The sequence below is a fragment of the Ascaphus truei genome, chromosome 1, assembly GCF_040206685.1.
Source record: "Ascaphus truei isolate aAscTru1 chromosome 1, aAscTru1.hap1, whole genome shotgun sequence".
Taxonomy (NCBI): domain Eukaryota; kingdom Metazoa; phylum Chordata; class Amphibia; order Anura; family Ascaphidae; genus Ascaphus; species Ascaphus truei.
Genome location: NC_134483.1, coordinates 135283804 through 135302752, shown reverse-complemented (window position 1 = coordinate 135302752; position 18949 = coordinate 135283804). Strand labels below are relative to the sequence as shown.

General features: G+C 43.2%; 1 protein-coding gene across 1 annotated transcript in view; it reads left to right on the top strand.

Annotated features, from left to right (window-relative positions):
- Positions 1 to 18949, top strand: part of MUSK (muscle associated receptor tyrosine kinase) — a 238647-nt gene that overhangs the window by 146861 nt on the left and 72837 nt on the right. The window contains exons 10-12 of the mRNA XM_075595218.1: positions 16392 to 16567; positions 17414 to 17437; positions 17689 to 17777. Of these exons, the coding sequence (XP_075451333.1) occupies positions 16392 to 16567; positions 17414 to 17437; positions 17689 to 17777 (289 nt within the window). The remainder of the gene's footprint in view (positions 1 to 16391; positions 16568 to 17413; positions 17438 to 17688; positions 17778 to 18949) is intronic.

The following is an 18949-nucleotide window of genomic DNA, read 5'->3' as shown; positions in this document are numbered from 1 at the left end:
ACACAGATACATACATACATATACACACACACAGACACAAAGATACATACACACACTCTCCCCCATACACACACACACACACACACAGATATATACACATACACAGATACATACATACATACATATATACACACACACACACACACACAAAGATACATACACACACTCTCCCCCATACACACACACACACACAGATACATACATACACACAGATACATACATACACACAGATACATACACACACACAGATACACACAGATACATACACACACACAGATACATACACACACACAGATACATACACACACACAGATACATACACACACACAGATACATACACACACACAGATACATACACACACACAGATACATACACACACAGATACATACACACACAGATACATACACACACAGATACATACACACAGATACATACACACACACACACTCTCTCCCCCATACACACACAGATACATACATACACACAGATACATACATACACACAGATACATACATACACACAGATACACACATACACACACACACGGATACACACACACACAGATACACTCCCCTATATACACACACAATTTATTACTGAGGCAGCGACGGATGTGAGTGACTGGAGAGGGGGGGGGGCGGGGGAGAGAGGAAAGGCCAAGCGATCCGAGCAGGCGGCTCCACGCCTCCCTCTGCCCGCCAGCGACCGCGCAGCCACCACTGCGCCTATCTCCCGCACCAAGGGGACTGAGGGGAAGGGAGCGCCAGGAACGGAGGCACAGGTGTGCCCCCGCTACCACTTCCTACCTCATGCCGGGCATTGTGTCCTGTGGGGGGGCGGAGCATGTCATGGGCGGCAACATCATGATGCGGGGCTGCAGTAGGAGCACGAGTCAGCGAATCACCGTTGACACCCCAGCGATAGCAGCCTGCACCACTTCAGCACCGTCCCGCACCTCACCTCGGGCTGCTGCAAGGAGGGAGGGGGGGCCGCCGCAAGGAGGGAGGGGGGGCCGCCGCAAGGAGGGGGGGCCGCCGCAAGGAGGGAGGGGGGGCCGCCGCAAGGAGGGAGGGGGGCCGCCGCAAGGAGGGAAGGGGGGCCGCCGCAAGGAGGGAAGGGGGGCCGCCGCAAGGAGGGAAGGGGGGCCGCCGCAAGGAGGGAAGGGGGGCCGCCGTGCAGCCAGCCTCGCTGTGACCCGGCAATTTTTCTTCGACCCACCATTTGGGAAACGCTGCACTAGCAGTTATTCTCTCAGAAATAAGGAGACAAGCGGAGGGTATTAGGAACAGCAAGGATTTGGTGCTATACAGCACCCTATAAGTTCCAATTACCTACACAACCAACAGCTCCTCTATATGCTCACGCCTAATATATGCAGCACAATATATGTATACTAAATTAGCAGGAAGTGAGAATCAAGCCACATTTATGACCAAGAAAAATAAGATACCACTGATGCTAAGAATCTGTAGTATACAAAGACATTTTGTGTGCATTAAAATGCAGAGCAGCGTAGTCTGAGGTGAATACAAAGCATGTGCTAAAGGGATCAAAATATTCTGTTTAAGTGCTATATGGGCACATGTGATTACCATATGTGCATACAGCAGACCATTAGAAGCTGTTTAAATGAATATACCCTGTACCAACTGAGTACCTCTGACTGATATAGAAATACTAAGATCTAAAACAAGTTAATATATATCTTTACGCTCTTATATACTTTATTAGGAAGCGAAGAAAAGATTAATCATACGCATTGTAATCACACGGACGCAAGGTTGTAATCACTTTATTTCACAATTTATCACTAAATATACACAATGATATATATGTCTGTACTCATATAGTGCACATTTATTTAAGTTTGGGGATACGCGTTTAACCTTATACAATTCTTATTTCAGTACACTTTTACTTCACTAATACGTATGAGAACTAAGATATACCCTATAAATTACCAAAGGCAACACTATCAAATTAGTCTCATTTATATATAGGACTAATTTGTTACGCTTATTTGAATATAGGTTTTAAAATACAAAAATTGTGCAAATAAAAATACATATTAGTGGAGGTGAATTTTCACCTCTTTTAGATAAAAAACAAGGTTCTATCCAAGAGGCCGAGTGCAAGCATTATAGGGATTACTTTTCTCTCTCCTTACCACTATTTCCTATCCCAGCATTTTTAACAGGCATTGCTGCGAGTAGAAAGAAATACAAACACAAGAATGTATATTCGATGTTTAGTCGATGTGTATTCAATGTGCAGTGAATCCACAAAATGGATGGTGTATTTATACGGTAATGACTCACATTAGGGTACGCCCACTTTCAACACCTGTACCTGGTCGCCATGCATAAAAGGTTACACACTTTGCATAGCCCACCACTCGATGATCTTTATCTGAACTTGCCCTTGTCCAGATACTGCATTGTGCCACCTGCTTCCATGGAGCAACCCCGATTCCACGGACGCAGGAACACACTCACCTCTGCCGTGCCTGTCAAGCAGAAAAAGCGAAAGGCGGTTGCCGTTTCCACGCCAAGGCAAAAGCGACAGGCTAAGGCCAATAAAGAAAACCTTCTGCTGACCCCAAAGGCTAAGGGTTTTCATAGACGTCAGCCTTATTATGTCAAGAAGATATACGGTGATGTACTCTCGACGCAAAACGATTGGCAGCCAACCCATCGAACCCGCAGACCACTTCCTCACATACGCTTCGACGACTCTGCCACCGCTGTCCCGGAAATCTTCAGCCCGTCTTCTCCACCCCTCGTCCTTGACGCTGCCGCCGCCCTCACGGAAACCCACAGGCCATCTTCTCCAGTTTTATCCGACGACGCTGCCTCTGAAATCCACGGGTCACTTTCTCCTTCGTTCTTAGACGACTCTGCTTCTCGCCCGGAAATCCAAAGGTCACTTTCTCCATCCCTCTTCGACGACGCTGCCGCTTCTCCTCTACCGGATATCCACAGGTCACCTCCTCCACTCTTCTTCGATGTTGCTGCCGCTTCTCTCCATGGAACCCCCATCTCACCCTCCATTGCACCCATCCACCCAGATGTTCACACGTCATGCACAAGAAGCAGCTCGTTAGACCGGATGCTGAATGGGATAACTGTGGATCTCCCCGGGAATTCTATTGTGCTAGCAAAGATAGATCTGCTTCTGGAGACAATGCTAAATGTGGAGCAACGGATAGTACATATGGATCAACAGATGATACATATGGATCAATGGATGCTAGATATGAATCAACGGATGGATCGGCGGATGGAGAAGATAGAGGCTGACATAGCGGGCATACATTATTTGCTCGGTGTGTTAATGCCCCTGTTTCCCCGACGCTGGAGCAGGGGGGTGACATGGATGTGATGAATGGGACCTTCGACCCCCTTCCATCACCAAGCGCACCCCCTCCACCAGAAGATGTAGTGTACATGTATGCCGTTGAGGAGGACATGACAACCCCGTCAAGACCACGCCAGGAGACAACACGGCAACCAAGACCGGAGGAATGCTTCCTCCCAGACAACCTACCATCGCCCGTCACCTCAAGCACACCCACTCCCAAAAGACCTACATTCGCTCGCATCGATACGGTGCCCGACATCACCCTGTGCGATCTGCCACTGGCGCTCAGGGAGAAGAATAGGGTGAAGAGTGCTGGTGCACCCCACAAGTATGCCTTGTTACTTTTTAAGCACCATGTTCCCTACTCGTTGTACTGCGACTGGGCCTTCAAAGTGAACTACGAAGGAAATCGCATTAAAAAGGCGCTTCCTGCCAATTTAAGAAAGAACATTCTGGATGAAATGCGGCGCTTTTATCCAATTACAGATCCTGTAATGAATGGCGTTCGTGACTGCATTAATGGCATTTTGCGCCATGCAAGGAATCGGCCATGGACGGACAATGTGGAGGACATTCTGTATCCAAGAGGCCGAGTGCAAGCATTATAGGGATTACTTTTCTCTCTCTTTACCACTATTTCCTATCCCAGCATGCACCCCTCCTACCTATAATTAATTTCAACCATTTAGCGGAGCAGAAGCTGTTGCTTTATTTATCTAACTGTCCCAAGAAGTAGCCACTAAGTCAAGGGGTCTGCCACTCCAGGGGCCCCATGATGTCATGGCTATATCATGCCCTTTCAGTGCTTGTTTTCTAGGGGATATCTCTAGTACAAGCAGATGAAAATGTAAGACTCCTCCTCTTCTGTTTCCAGATGAAGGGACACCGTGATCACCATTTGCCACAGGGACTGTGGCATTCTCGGGCCGTGGCTCCTGTGGCACTTATAGGATTAATTCATATTTGGAGGATGTTTCCTTAATCCGCTACCATAAGATATAAAGTATTAACACTGAGAATGTTTATCTTTCTGACCACACTCCAATTTGGTTTACTTGTACTTTGATTAACACTGACAGCTGATCCTTTCCCTTCAAACTTCTTGGCATTCAAAGATTTCCTTGGGGAGTGTTGGTTTCAATATGACCCTAAAAACAATAAGCAGGGTATGAACCCAACACTCCTCTGGGATGTAGCTAAATCTGTACTCTGCCTTTCTACTCTGCCTTTCTAATACTAATACAAATATGATTTTTTTTAGTATTGAGAGAATTGGATTTTTTCCTGGAAGAGCACATTTTCACAAATTTAGGAAACTACACGCCAATGTAGTAGCTACCAAAAATGCTAAGATGTTTATTCCCGATCCCGAACTCAAAGAAAAAAGAGGCTAGAGACACAGCTCAAATTACTGATATCATCGTGGATTTCAATACTGACATTTACACTCAAGACCCCATAGACACAGTCAAGGAAAATACATTTTTGGAAATACTGGATTTTTCACATTAAGATATAGATTCCCTAAATCAGTCTCTTTGGCACAGGTTGATCATACCATTAAAAACCTTTTTAAAAAGTGAAGGCCCCTGGTCCTGACAGCTACACTGCAGAATTATTTATGTTTCTATGTTAGTCTATTAATATGCTTTAACAAACTATTATAATAACATTATTTTGATAGCTCAAACATCTATTTACTTGATTATCTCTTTTGTATGTTTGTTTTTCTGAGCTGGCTGCTCTTCTATCAATATTAACCCACGTGCAACAAACTAACATCTCTTTGGTATGTCTGTCTCAACTAATTAGTCACAACCCTGCAATTCCTTTTTTATTGTCACATGATATTATTAGAGTATTTAAGCCTGTCTGTATTGGCTGTGCAACATCTTAAGTGCCCCATGTGATGTGTCTGTGGAGTTAAAGCTGGAGTTCAATTGGAGGTGAAAAGGTAAAGAATTGGTTTTACAACTTTGTCATCAATTCTGCAACTATGAGAACTTACCTATTTAAATGCGCTAACATTTTTTTTAACAAATTAAAGACTAATTTTCTAATGTGCTGTGTAACCTTCAATGCTACACTGCCCTCCTAAGCTTGATTTAGACATCTGCTCCTACAACGCCTACTCCTCGTATCCTCCAATACCTGAAAATGCTCTCCTTTCCTTCTCTCCTACACTACATGTATCCCTATAACTTTTATTAATTGCAGTTTCCTAACTCCTTCGTAAATGTTTCTACTCTCTCTATCATCCCCAGTCTCTTCCTTATATCAACATTTCTTCATCTCTCCTTCTTTCCATCTTTGCGTGTGCTCAGAAAATGCACCACAATTGACATACCGCTTTCCCATCTACACCCCTCAAAAAAGACACCCCACACAAATCCTCTTCTCGCCTCCTCTCTCTCTATTTCTATTCCTCCTTATTGCTGCTGGGGTTATCACTCCTAGTCCTGGACCTGGCCAAATACACACCTGCTCATGCCCATGCCTCCCTTCCTCCTAAGGGTGTAAACCCATCTAACATAATCTAATAAGACACTGGTTGTATATAACATTTTCTTCTCACTCTGTAGCTCTTTGCTCTAACAGAAGCCTGAATCTCACAACATGACTCTGCGGCATAGGATGCTGTCTTCTATTGTGATCTCTCTTTCTCTCACAATTCACGCCCTAAGTGCCAGTGTGAAGCGTTAGGTTTCCTTATCTCCTTCCGCTAACAATATATGCTCTGTCCTTTGCATCCATCCTTTTTTTTCTTTGCGGTGTACACTTAGTTTTATACCCTCCTTCTCTCTGCATGTCGTAGTCATCTACAGACCACCTGCCTCTACCTCCTCCTTCCTCTCACTACTCCTCAAACCTTTGCTGACCATGTTAAAGGCAAGATGGATGCCTTCCAAAATTAGATTCATTCTGTCCCTTCCCCTTCTCTCTGCTTCTAACTCCTTCCACTTTTCTTCCGTTTCTCCTGTTACAGAGTTGGAAGGTTCTAAGCTGATTTCTATTCTCCTTCTACTACATGCCCTCTTGACCCTACCCCTCACATCTTATCAGAACTCTTACTCCTGTCTTAGTTCCTACTCTCACCCATATTTTCAATTTCTTCCTGTCCTCTGGCACTTCCCCTACTCCTTTAAGCATGCAGTGATCACATCTATTGTAAAAAACACCCTATACCCTATGTACCTTACTAACTCGCAACACTGCCCACAATTTTCAATTTGTCCCAGTATCCGAAGAGGAGACTACACAAGCGCTCCTCAAATTAAAACTAAGCAGCCAATGTGGACCTGACTTACTACAATCTAGGTTCCTATGACTTGGTGTCCCAGCCATTGCCAAACCAATTGCTTCCATATTCAAATCTATTCTGTCTGCAGGCCATATCCCTAAGACCTGGAAAACTGCCAGAGTTGTCCCAATCTTCAAAAGTGGGTACAAAAACACTGTTTCAAACTGCAGGCCAATCTCGCTTCTCCCAATTAAATCCAAAGTCATGGAAAAATGTGTCCACTCCCAATTAAGCAATTACTATACCAAGACAAATTTCCCTAGCCAATTCCAATCTGGCTTTCATCCCAAACACTCCACCGTAACTAACGTTTGCAATGAAATCCAGTGTGAAATGGAACTGGTGAAAAGAAAAAGAAAAACTAGGAGCACAGCAAAAAGGAGGAGAACTGGAGGCCAAATGGAAAAATAACAAAAATGTATTTAATGAGACATAAACTAATTAAAAAGAAAAACCTCTAACGCGTTTTTCGCATGGTGCGCTTTATCAAAGCTCTTTGATAAAGCGCACCATGCGAGAAACGCATTAGAGGTTTCTCTTTTTAATTAGTTTATGTCTCATTAAATACATTTTTGTTATTTTTCCATTTGGCCTCCAGTTCTCCTCCTTTTTGCTGTGCTCCTAGTTTTTCTTTTCATCTGTTCCTGCTTACCTGTGGATGCACGTAGCTTATACCGGAGATTCTGATTTACCTGGGATTGGATCGTGAGTACGCCGTCCATTGACTGTTCACTGCTGTTTTATCACTAAGGGTAGTCTGGTTGTTGTTGCGAGGGTCTGCCGGTTCCCGTTGAGGGACCCCATGACCACCGCTCCCAGCTGGTTCCCACTATATGTGATCGCCTGAAGGGCTTACCTCATTACAGTTGCAGCAGTTCCTGCATTATAGGTTCTGTCTCCGGTATTTATAGGGTTACTCTTTATTTACAAGCCTCTGCATGATGCACGCTGTCTTTAGGGCTACTGTAGTAACGCCGGGCTCTGAGGTTTATTCCTCTACTCTGCCATGGAATGGAACTGGGACAACTCACAGGTGCAGTATTCCTAGATTTTGCAAAGAATTTTGTTACTGTTGATCATGCTATCCTGCTTAACAAACTCCAGTGCTCTGGAATAGGGAAGCATGCTTTAAACTGGTTTCAGTCCTACCTATCAGGTAGATGCCAACATGTGTCCATCTCGGGCTCTAACTCCAACCCCCTGGATATCACCTGTGGTGTCCCGCAAAGCTCTGTTCTGGGGCCCCTACTCTTCTCAGTGTTCATCAATGATCATCCTATAGCTTGTAAGGAAGCCTCAATAAGCATGTATGCAGATGACACAATCCTATGTGCACACAGCCATAGCCTCTCTGACCTTCAACACATACTTCAGTCTGACTTTTTGAGACTCGAAAATTGGATTTCCCAAAACATACTGTTTTTAAACACTGCCAAGACTGTAACAATGGTATTTGCGACCAAGACTACATTTTTAAAGCTTCCAGCGACTGAGCTCCAGATTAGCACCAATGCTAACACCACCCTAACCCCTGTCACTAGTTTTAAATACCTGGGCATATGGTTTGACTCTCACTTAACATTTGGGATGCACATTGATACTCTGACAACCAAGACCTATGCCAAACTATGAGTACTTTACAGGAACAAATCCTCCCTAAGTCTCCTGGTCAGAAAGCGTATCTCACAGCAGATGCTAATGCCAATTATTGACTATGGAGACATAGTATATGGCTCGGCACCTCAAACCCACCTTAGCAAACTTGACACCCTCTACAATTCAATTTGTCGTTTTTTTCTCCAATGGAACTACAACACAGATCACTGCGAAATGCTCAAAGAACTAGATTGGTCATCACTCGAGTCTAGGCGCAAAGTTCACCTTTCCTGTCTTGCCTTCAAATTCTTTCTGGGCAAGCTACCCAGCTATCTGAACAAGCTCCTCAATCCTACCACATGCAGCACTTATCATCTGAGATCAGACTCCAAAAGACTGTTCATGGTCCCAAGACTCAACAAAGTATCTGTTCGTTCCTCCTTCTCTTACCGTGCACCCCAAAACTGGAACAACCTACCAAAGACTCTCACATCCACCACCAGTTTAAATTCTTTTAAATCTAAGGCTGTCTCACATTTTAATCTGGTCTGTAACTGTTGCATACGCCCATAATATATATTTTCTTTAACTGTGCATGCAATGTCTTGTATATAATGTATACCCTGTTCATTTATGCAACTGTATTTGTAACCATGTATTATTTGTCTTAACTCTGTGCCCAGGACATAGTTGAAAACGAGAGGTACCTCAATGTATTACTTCCTGGTAAAATATTTTATAAATAAATAAATAATAACTACTGTCTGTATCCCTCCTGCCTTTTGCCTACAAACTGCTTGAAGATACTGTGTTCTCCTTTATGGTCAATGTTCTTTATTCTCATTCCATCCTAGACCTTAACAATCTGACTTTTGTACAGCTCACTCAGCAGAGACTGTGCTCACTAAAGTTGCCAATGATCTAATGAAATAATTCAGCCAATGAAGCAAATCCCATCTCCATTTTTCCCAACTAATCCTGCTCAATTTCTCTGCTGCCTTCGGTACTGTTGATCACGCTCTTCTTCTTTATATTCTTACTCCCTTGATATCCGCAACAAAGCTCTATCCTGGTTCTCATTATTTCTCCTTTGTCACTCATTTTCTCTCTCTTGCTAATATAGCTTCATACTCTGTTGATCTGTCTGTTGGTGTACCTCGGGCTCTGTTCTCTACACACTGTCACTTGGTGACCTCCATCAACTCTTTTGGCCTTAGGTATCATCTCTATACAGATGATACATAGATATACATAAATATATCTATCAACCCCACCCACACACCTGAATAGGTAAAGTTTGCGAGGTATAAAGGGTAACTCCAAAATTAGTTTATTTGACCATAAAAAAGGTCATATAGGTTAAATAGTACATATTGGGGGCAGAGGGGGTGAGTGGAGGGCTAAGTACCCACTTCACTTACCCTCTTTGCCCTCAATAAAGCTTTTATTGTTCGTTAACTCCTTCATTGCCTTAGTGGTTAGACGCTAAGGTAATGAAGTTGTCTTTAAATGCATTTTTATTGCATGGGATTCATGCCGGGGATTTCGGTGCTGATATTAATGGGTTTCAGCTCCGGAGACTCCAGTTATAAACCTATTGCAGGAAAAATGCATGTTTTTTTCTAAGTCCCCTCTCACCGCTTATCGGCAGCTTCTCACTACCTTCCTGCCAACTTTTACTGGCTGGAGGATTTTGAGAGAAAATCTCTATTCTAGAGCCACGATTAGCCTCTATAAGCTAATCGGGGCTATTAAAATTGCACGAGTTTTTTTTTCTTAGAAAAAAAAATTGCCGAAAGGGCTTTTACTGTATCGCCGACTTGTCGGGGCTTACTGAATAGCAGTTGGCTTTTCTGGCGAAAAGGCCTCGATAAGTGGCTTATCAGCACTTAGAGCATAGACCCCATAGTCTTGAGCACTTGCTGAGCATTGTCCAAATTGATGAAATGTACATCAACATGTCTAAAGTATTTAATCTATGCATTAAAACACTATACACAGATACGTGACTCTTGACGATGTACAGCAGCTAATCAGCATTAGCTGATTTGTCACAGCAATGTAGCTTCAACATAGAGGTATTTAAACCTCCTGAGGGACCACACGCAGATTCATTGAGCCTGATGATGCAGAGAATACTGTGAAACGCGTTGCTCTCATCTGCGTGGACTTTTCATACCTGGCGGACACTGTAGCTCTCTGGTTGAGCTGCGTTCCAGCTACTTTCCCACATTCGATACTGGACGTGGTAGCGCTGACCCATCTGCGCCGCAGTGATCCTAGATTCTTCTGTCGCCGCTGGGAATAAGCTTTTATGTGAGTTCTTGAATACTTTTGTGTAATAAATATATCTGCTTTTTTCTAAAAAAAAAAATGCATTCTCTGTGCACATTGCCTAGTTCTGTGGGACTTCCCCCGTGACTGGGAGAACTTACAACCTCCATATACTGAAGCAATCAGCTGTAGACTAATTTGAGGACTTTTGATACCTGACGGCCACCGTAGCTCTCTGGTTGAGCTGCGTTCCAGCTGCGTTTCAGCATTCAATACCGGGCATGGTAGCGTGAACCCATCTGCGCGGCAGTTATCCTGGATTCTACTGTCGCCTCTGGGAATAAGCTTTTATACGAGTTCTTGAATACTTTTGTGTAATAAATATATCTGCTTTTTAAAAAAAACGTATTCTCTGTGCACATTGCCTGGGTCTGTGGGACTTCCCCCGTGACTGGGAGAACTTACAGCCTCCATATACTGAAGCAATCAGCTGCAGACTAATTTGAGTACTCTGCTGTTAGAGGAACACTGTAAAGATACCATCTAGGAGTTCCATGCTTACACATGGCCATGTAAATAGTACCATTATAACTATTATCTATACCAGGGGTGAGCAAACTTTTTATGTCGAGCCCCCCTTTTCATCCATAAAATTTCTCGGGTTCCCCCCTGCCTGATGTAATCAAAATCACATTTGAAAAAAAAAACCTTTATTAAACAGTATGCAATGCAAATCCAAATATGTCTAAATACTTACATATTTCAACAGCTCATGCTTGCAAAATTAGGCTGCGTCCACGCTGCCGCTGAGAGCGGTGACATCACCAACTCTCCAAGCATGAGCACAGGGTGTCCTGCATAATTTTTCAAGCGTGGATCGGGGCTATTTGTGTGTGTGTTTGTGTGTGGCTGTATGTGTGTATTGACTGCTGCTGAGCGCGCTTCAAAGTCAATTTTGTTTGTCTCCCTAAGCGCCAAGCTTGGGAGAGCGTACGTGCACAAAGGCAATACTTTTAGGGGGGCATTCATCCACCTATTTGCTACCTCCCTTACCTCTCCCCCACCCCTTTTTTTTCTCTTCCTTCCCCTCCCTGCTCTTTGGCTTGCTAGCCCCATTGTCATCCAAACGCCTACCTACAGTATTATTTATTTTTTTCCGTTTTCAATGTTGTGTTTTCACAGTTTTTTTACATTATTTCTGTACATTTATAGTATGAGTGATATAGCGGCAGCCTACCCTTTCACTTGCAGAGGATCGCAGTGAACCAGGTTGCCAGCGGAGGAGAGCAGGAACACAGCGCTATTGCAGGGCAGACACCGGAAGGAGAGGCGTTTGACTTCACCGCGCTCGGGCGTGCACCTCCCCGTAACTCCGAAGCCGCCGCATGTGCGCTCACACACCATCACGTTGCCGCCACCTGCACTATCCTGTTCAGCCACCCGCACACATCTTCGGCTGCCCGCCCGCACACATCTTCTTGGCCATCCGCCCGCACACATCTTCTTGGCCGCCCGCCCGCACACATCTTCTTGGCCGCCCGCCCGCGCATATCTTCTTGGCCGTCCGCGCACAGCTTTTTCGCCCTCCCGGGCACAGCGTCTGCCGGCCTGCGTACCCAGTTTTCCCCACACACACACACACACACACATACACACTCAATCACCACACACACACACACTCAATCACCACACACACACTCAATCACCAGACACACACTATCACCACAAACACACACACACACTCAATCACCACACACACTCAATCACCACACACACACACTCAATCACCACACACACTCAATCACACCACCATACACACAGACAAACACAATCACCACACACACACAAAATCACCACACACACACACACACAATGACCACACACACACACTCAATCACCACACATACACACACACACACACACACACACACACACTTAATCACCACACACACACACACTCAATCAATCACCACACACACACACTCAATCTCCACACATACACACACACTCAATCACCACATACACACACTCACCACACACACACACACACACACACACACTCAATCACTACACACAGAGACAACACACACACACACACTCAATCACAACCAACACAGACACAACACACACACACATAATCATGTCACACAATTTCACACTGGGGGGGGGGGCGCGACATGCTCTGATTCTCCAATCCCCCATGCTGCTGGAAACTGGTGCAGGAAACAGACAGGAAGAGAAGGAGGGCTTGTCTGTGTGCAGAGAGAAGCCCCGCCCCCTCTGCAAGACAGAGTAGAGGAGCAGCCTCAGCACGGAGCTTCTGGCCGCCCGTGCACAGCTCTGCACACCCCCAGGTTTCCCCGCATGCAGCCTGCGTCCCCCTAAATAATGTTGCGCCCACCCAACGGGGGCGCCCCCCACTTTGCACACCGCTCAATCTATACTATCACCATCATCATGTATCCCATTACTGTTGCTTTCTTAGCATATGTGTGTTCATTTGTGATTGTTTCCTGATGCATATCTAGCTGATTAATTATTGGTTATATATTCCATTTTGCGCTCCCCTTATCTCTTTTCTATTTTTCTACTTGGGGATCCTGGAAAGATCTTTTCGGGTTGAGTAGCAGAAGATGGACTCCGTCACATTGCACATTATTTGGGTGCATGTACACTGGCGACACACTTTATTCGAGCTCGGCTAGTCCCACGAATTCGGGTATACCCGGGTGTATTGAGGTTTGTGACTGTTTTCTGCCCGAGTGCATTGAGGTATTTTCCAAACAGGGATTGAAGCATTTTATTCCCGCTGGCTGCAATACTGCACAGTATATATATATATACTGCATTACAATTCATGAATTTATGCCATCTGGTAGACACGCGAAGCATTGCAGCCTATTAAATCCTAATCATTATCATTTAACAGATCAGCCGCCCATCAGCCAGGCATGAACCCAGGCTGGGAAGGCAAACGCAACGGGGCTTGCCAGAGGTGAGGAGCGGCGCATTCCAGGTATCTGCCAGGTACATACTGGGTATTTGCTCGAATAAAGTGTGTCGGTGCAGTAAGGGTCATCTTCTACGGTTGTATTGAACCCCTTTATTTTTATTCCAGCAGAGAGACCGCCCTAGTATTTTCCTTGCACATACTGGTAGTTAACCCCTTCTTTGCCTTAGTGGTTAGCCACTAAGTTAATAATGTTGCCTGTAAATGTATTTTTATTGCATCAGATTGATGCCAGGGGTCTCCGGTGCTGGTATTCGTGTGTATCAGCTCCGGAGACCCCCCCCCCCCCCCCCGGCATCAATCCGATGCAGGAAAAATGCATTTTTTGCTAAGTTTTTCTCTCGCAGCCTTCTCACCAGCTTCATGCGCGATGAATTCTTGATAAAGTCGCAAATTCTTGAGCCTCGATAACACAATCGAGGCTAATAGATTTTCCAAAACCACACCAAAACTGCGTCTTTGGCCGAGAGCCAAAAATGTCGATAAATGCTTTTGCCGCGCACTTATCGAGCCTTTCTGAATAGCAACAGCTTTCTTTGGCAGATAACTGCTAAAAAAAACCTTGATAAGAGGGTTATCGTAGCTCCTAGAAGAGGCCCCTGTGTTGGTTTAAGTGTGCTTTTTGATCCAGAAACAGTTTGGTGATTGAAATAATTCTTGTTTTTGCTGCCCAATTGTTTGCTTCCCCCATGTTCTACCTGTGGGAAATCCCATGCTGCTACACTAGGTTAAGGAAATGGTGGTGAGGGTTGATAAAACTAGTGATTAAAATATATCCTTGACCATGAGCTATATGACAGTTATACATGAGCAAAAAGATAGATAGGGGAAAGTTACATAAGATGCACATAGATCTTGACGTCATTTGATATATTTTACACACTTGACAGCTTTCCTCAAGGGTAATAATTAACTCATGAGGAGCTAGTGGGGACTAGGAGTCATACATCTGCAATACGTAACCGATGCATGGCAGACCTTGCTGAAAGCAGTGACTTTAATTGCTCTGTTAACAACTAATGAGAAACTTCTGTTACTTAAACGTTTTATCTGTGCTCCCTGTTAAATGTTACCTAACTTTAAGCCATTTTACTACAATCCAGTAACAAAATGTAAATATGTACCTCCATCCCTTCTTTTATTTTTACATATACATACATCTTCCTCACTCTCCTCCTCTCATTCTCCCCTCCCACCTCGCATGTATTTCTCTCCCCTGCATCTTACTCTTACTCCCTCTTTTCCTCCCTCCCTCCCTCACCCCCTCACTCCTCTCACTTGCCCCACCTTCTGTCAATTATCCCACACTCACTCAATCCCCCACCACAAACTACATACCAAACCCCTCCCCCCATTCCATATTAAGGGAGAAGGGGAGGCTCAGTGAGTAAAGACACTGACTGGCACTGAGTTTGAAGCAGGGGAACCTGGTTCAATTCCTCGTGTTGGCTCCTTGTGACCTTGGGTCACTTTACCTCCCTGTGCCTCAGGCACCAGAAACATAGATTGTAAGCTCCCGGGTCAGAGACCTGTGCCTGCAAAATGTCTCTGTTAAGAGCTACGTAAAACTAGCAGCGCTATACAAGAATATGCTATTATTATTAAAAGACCCCCACTTCCCCCATTCCATATTTAAAAGACCCCCCCATTCCATAATAAAAAGACCCCCACCCTCCCATATTAAAAAGACCCCCACTCCCCCAATTCATATAAAAAGACCCCCACTCCCCCCAATACATATAAAAAGACCTTCCCCCCCAATCAATATATATCTATAAAAGTAGACTTACCTTAGGGATGGTCAGGCTGGGCCCGGTGGCTGCAGGGATCCGGCGACCGGCATAGCAATTCGGGCCGACCTCTGGTAAGGCCAAGCCCAGCTGCTAGTCGCGGCCGTGCTCCGACTCTCCGTCAGCTGCAGGCCTCCTCACTCTGTGTCCCACATCAAGCTTCCAAAGTCAATGCACACCGGAAGCTGAGGCCCAGCTTACTTCCGGCACGCAGATGTCAGAGGGGTCCATTGCGCAGCGCCAGAGGTTGGAAGCTCAGCATAGGAAATATAGCGAGGAAGAGTCCTGCATCTGATAGAGAGCTCGGGCCCGACTGCGACCGGCAGCCGGGCCAGAGGTCAGGGGCCAATTTGCGGCATCGCCCACCGGGCCCAGGACACTTGTCCCTTCAGCCTCCCCCGTCGGCGGCATTGGCAAATAAAATGTTGCTGCTGTACCTCTTGCAATGCTGATTTTTACAGTAACATTACTTACTAAATAGTTAACACATTTTTTGTTATTGTCACCCACTTATAAATAAATCATTCTTAGTGAAAACGGCAATACTTTTTAACGAGACCGGTCATTTTTAATGGCAACTGTATTAACTTGTTTAACACCGTTTAGTGAGTCTGGGCCTGAACCTTTTTTCTAATATGTTATGGATAATAATTTCGACCTCTCTGCTGTAGAAAGTTGGATAATGATTTTGGATGGGAGTAACCAAAGATTTTATTTGTTTTCTCCTCTGTTGCTGTGGACTGAATGTACGATCATATATTAGAACATTGGTCAAAATAAATTTTGTAGATATTTGATTAGACATAGCAAAAATTGTCATTTGCATTTGCTGCATGAAGCAATATTATATTAACATTAAAATAAAACTACGGTATACTAAAATATACATTTCTAAAATACTGAACTTATGTCGCTCATAATACAGTGTGATAAGAATAACTTGAACTTTGACATGAAAACTGAGATTTAATTAAACATGTGAACCCTATTCCCCACACTGGTCCTGTGTTTTAGCTTATTTTTGGCTGCCCTTTTACTTAATTGTATTTACATTTTTAGGGAACACTGTGTCGCTGTAAAAGATCTCTACTGCTTTAAAGAATGGCTGTCAATGGAGGAAAATTCACGCAAAGGAATTTATAAACATGGGTTAATGTTGTTGGCACTTCCTGATTGTGAAAAGCTTCCCAGTATGCAGAAAAATCCTAAAGCTTGCACCCGAATTCCATATTTTGGTAAGAAGAGGCTCTGTCTGTGTTATAATAATAATAACCATGATAATAATAATCATGTATTATAAGGTGTTCTAAGTAATGCAATATCAACATTTATATTTTTACCTGCAATATTATACACATTTAGTGTTCAAGTTATGTGATGAAGGGCCTTTAGCATTGAATTTGTATAACACACAATCAAAGAAACATAAAGTAAAGATATACAACATTCTTAGTCTATATAAAAATAATATAAAGAGGTCAATTTAACAATATCTCTCAGTAGCAAAACTGGTGCCTTTGTCAAAGTCTCTCAGTGGCAAAAATGGGGTAAAACTAATGCAAACACAGCACCAGATCTATCAAATACAAGGAATACTATTGAACGCAATTAGATTTGTGCATTGATAAATGAGGGGCAGCATTTCATTTTACCCCAGTTTTTCAACCACTTTGACAAAGGACCCTCACGTATTGAACATTTTGATGTCAAGGGCAATTTCCGTGAGATAGTGCCCCAATTGGTACTATCACCGTTTAATAAATAACCCCCATAATTCTAGATTGACAAACCAGTACTAAGGCTTATCACACTTTGATGTGTTAATGGGCCACAAAGAGAAAAATTGAAAACCTTTAAGCAAGTCACATGCGGGGGTGACCATTATTAACGTCAGTTTTCTTGGAAGCTGCCCTTTTTAATGTGTTATCCACTTCAATAAAGGGCAGAACATGTTTAGAGCATTATATTTGTATATTTACTTAAATTATTTGGAGATATAGAATTAGGACATACTGTATGTTGATAAAATAGGTAATGGATTGGCTCGATAAATTATTCTCTCTCCCATCTTCTATTTTCAGATTTTCATAAGGAAAATATTACCAGTAAGTTCTTGAAATATTTTAGAGCATTCCCAAATGTATTCTATTTGTTATTGTCATGTGTTTCTATTACTAAACCAACTCACGATGAACAATACTGTCGTTTTCTCTGGGAAATACTGTAGATCTAAATGTATATGACATTCTTAATTAAAGTCTTAAGTAAAGTCCATATATGTGTGTCCAAAATGATATTTTGAATACATGTCTGGTTAATAACATGTTATGCAACATGACAAGATTTTTTATTTCAGGGACTTGCTATAAAGGCAATGGAAGAGATTACCAAGGGAAGGCCAATATCACAACGTCTGGTATTCCATGTCAGAAATGGGGTCATCAGGTAAAATACAGCTAATCGTAACGCAGTGGGATGTGCTTATTTGGTCAAATGTTCTGTTATGAAAAAAAAAGAGTTGTGAACCTGTAAAAACAATCAATATAATGAAAGTACAATCTAGTGTATGTTATTTGAGCATTTGTTTAAAGCCTCCGTCTCTGCCAGCAGAATTTAGAGCTTCATGGGCAACTTCTAATAATCCTTAGTAGATATTTTAGGCTTCAAGTTTGTTATTTTAACACTGGAAGAAGCTTGTAAAACAAAAGAACGTAACATGCCCTAACCCAGTAGATACCTTAAAAGGTTATGGGCTGTTTTATGCATGCATCCCCAGTTTTGTCTGTGGCAACTAAAGAAGTAAAGGATTTAGGGAAGCTTCACTTAGTGTTAAAATAGGCAGCTTAAATTTGCACGTACTGTATATAGATTTGCACTTCAGCAATCTTGACATTCTTTACAACTCAATATGCCTTTTGTCTTATTATGTAATGTCCACACCCATCATTGTGATATGGTAGTTGGACTTGAGTCCAGATGCAATGTACAGTCAAGTGAAAAAGAAAGTACACCCTCTTTGAATTCCATGGTTTTAAATATCAGGACATAATAACAATCCTGTTCCTTAGCAGATCTTAAAATTACATAAATACAACCTCAGATGAACAACAACACATGACATATTACACCATCATGATTTATTAATAAAGCCAAAATGGAGAAGCCATATGTGAAAAACTAAGTACACCTTATGATTCAATAGCTTGTAGAATCACCTTTAGCAGCAATAACTTGAAGTAATTGTTTTCTGTATGACTTTATCAGTCTCTCACATCGTTGTGGAGGAATTTTGGCCCACTCTTCTTTACAACGTTGCTTCAGTTCATTGTGATTTGTGGGCATTTGTTTATGCACATCTCTCTTAAGCTCCAGCCACAGCATTTCAATCGGGTTGAGGTCTGGACTTTGACTGGGCCATTGCAACACCTTGATTCTTTTCTTTTTCAGCCATTCTGTTGTAGATTTGCTGGTGTGCTTGGGATCATTGTCCTGTTGCATGACCCAATTTCGGCCAAGCTTTAGCTGTCGAACAGATGGCCTCACATTTGACTCTAGAATACTTTGGTATACAAAGGAGTTCATGGTAGGCTCAATGATTGCAAGGTTCCCATGTCCTG